We start from the raw sequence: 326 nt of genomic DNA, 5'->3' as shown, positions 1-326 counted from the left end.
CCTGTACATTAAAATCAGCCTTCGTTTCGTCTACTAGATACTTTACGATTTCCAAGTTACCTTTCAAAGCAGCACAGTGGAGAGGAGTCCTGCCTTCTTTATTCTGTACATTTAAATCAGCCTTTTCGTCTACTAGATACTTTATGATGTCCAAGTGACCATTAAAAGCGGCAACTAGGAGAGGAGTCCAGCCTTCTTTATTCTGTACATTAAAATCAGCCTTCTTTTCGTCTATTAGATACTTTACGGTTTTCAAGTGACCATTCAAAGCAGCTAAGTGGAGAGGAGTCCTGCCTTCTTTATCCTGTACATTAAAATCAGTCTTT

The 326-nt window shown here is 39.0% G+C and overlaps 1 protein-coding gene across 1 annotated transcript in view; it reads right to left on the bottom strand.

Moving 5' to 3' along the window:
• LOC128269311 (serine/threonine-protein phosphatase 6 regulatory ankyrin repeat subunit B-like) overlaps nt 1–326 on the bottom strand; it is a 23,023-nt gene that overhangs the window by 14,738 nt on the left and 7,959 nt on the right. The window contains exon 3 of the mRNA XM_053006746.1: nt 8–292. Coding sequence (XP_052862706.1) covers nt 8–292 — 285 coding nt within the window. The remainder of the gene's footprint in view (nt 1–7; nt 293–326) is intronic.

The sequence above is a fragment of the Anopheles cruzii genome, chromosome 2 (assembly GCF_943734635.1).
Source record: "Anopheles cruzii chromosome 2, idAnoCruzAS_RS32_06, whole genome shotgun sequence".
NCBI lineage: Eukaryota > Metazoa > Arthropoda > Insecta > Diptera > Culicidae > Anopheles > Anopheles cruzii.
This window is presented reverse-complemented; position numbering and strand designations above follow the sequence as displayed.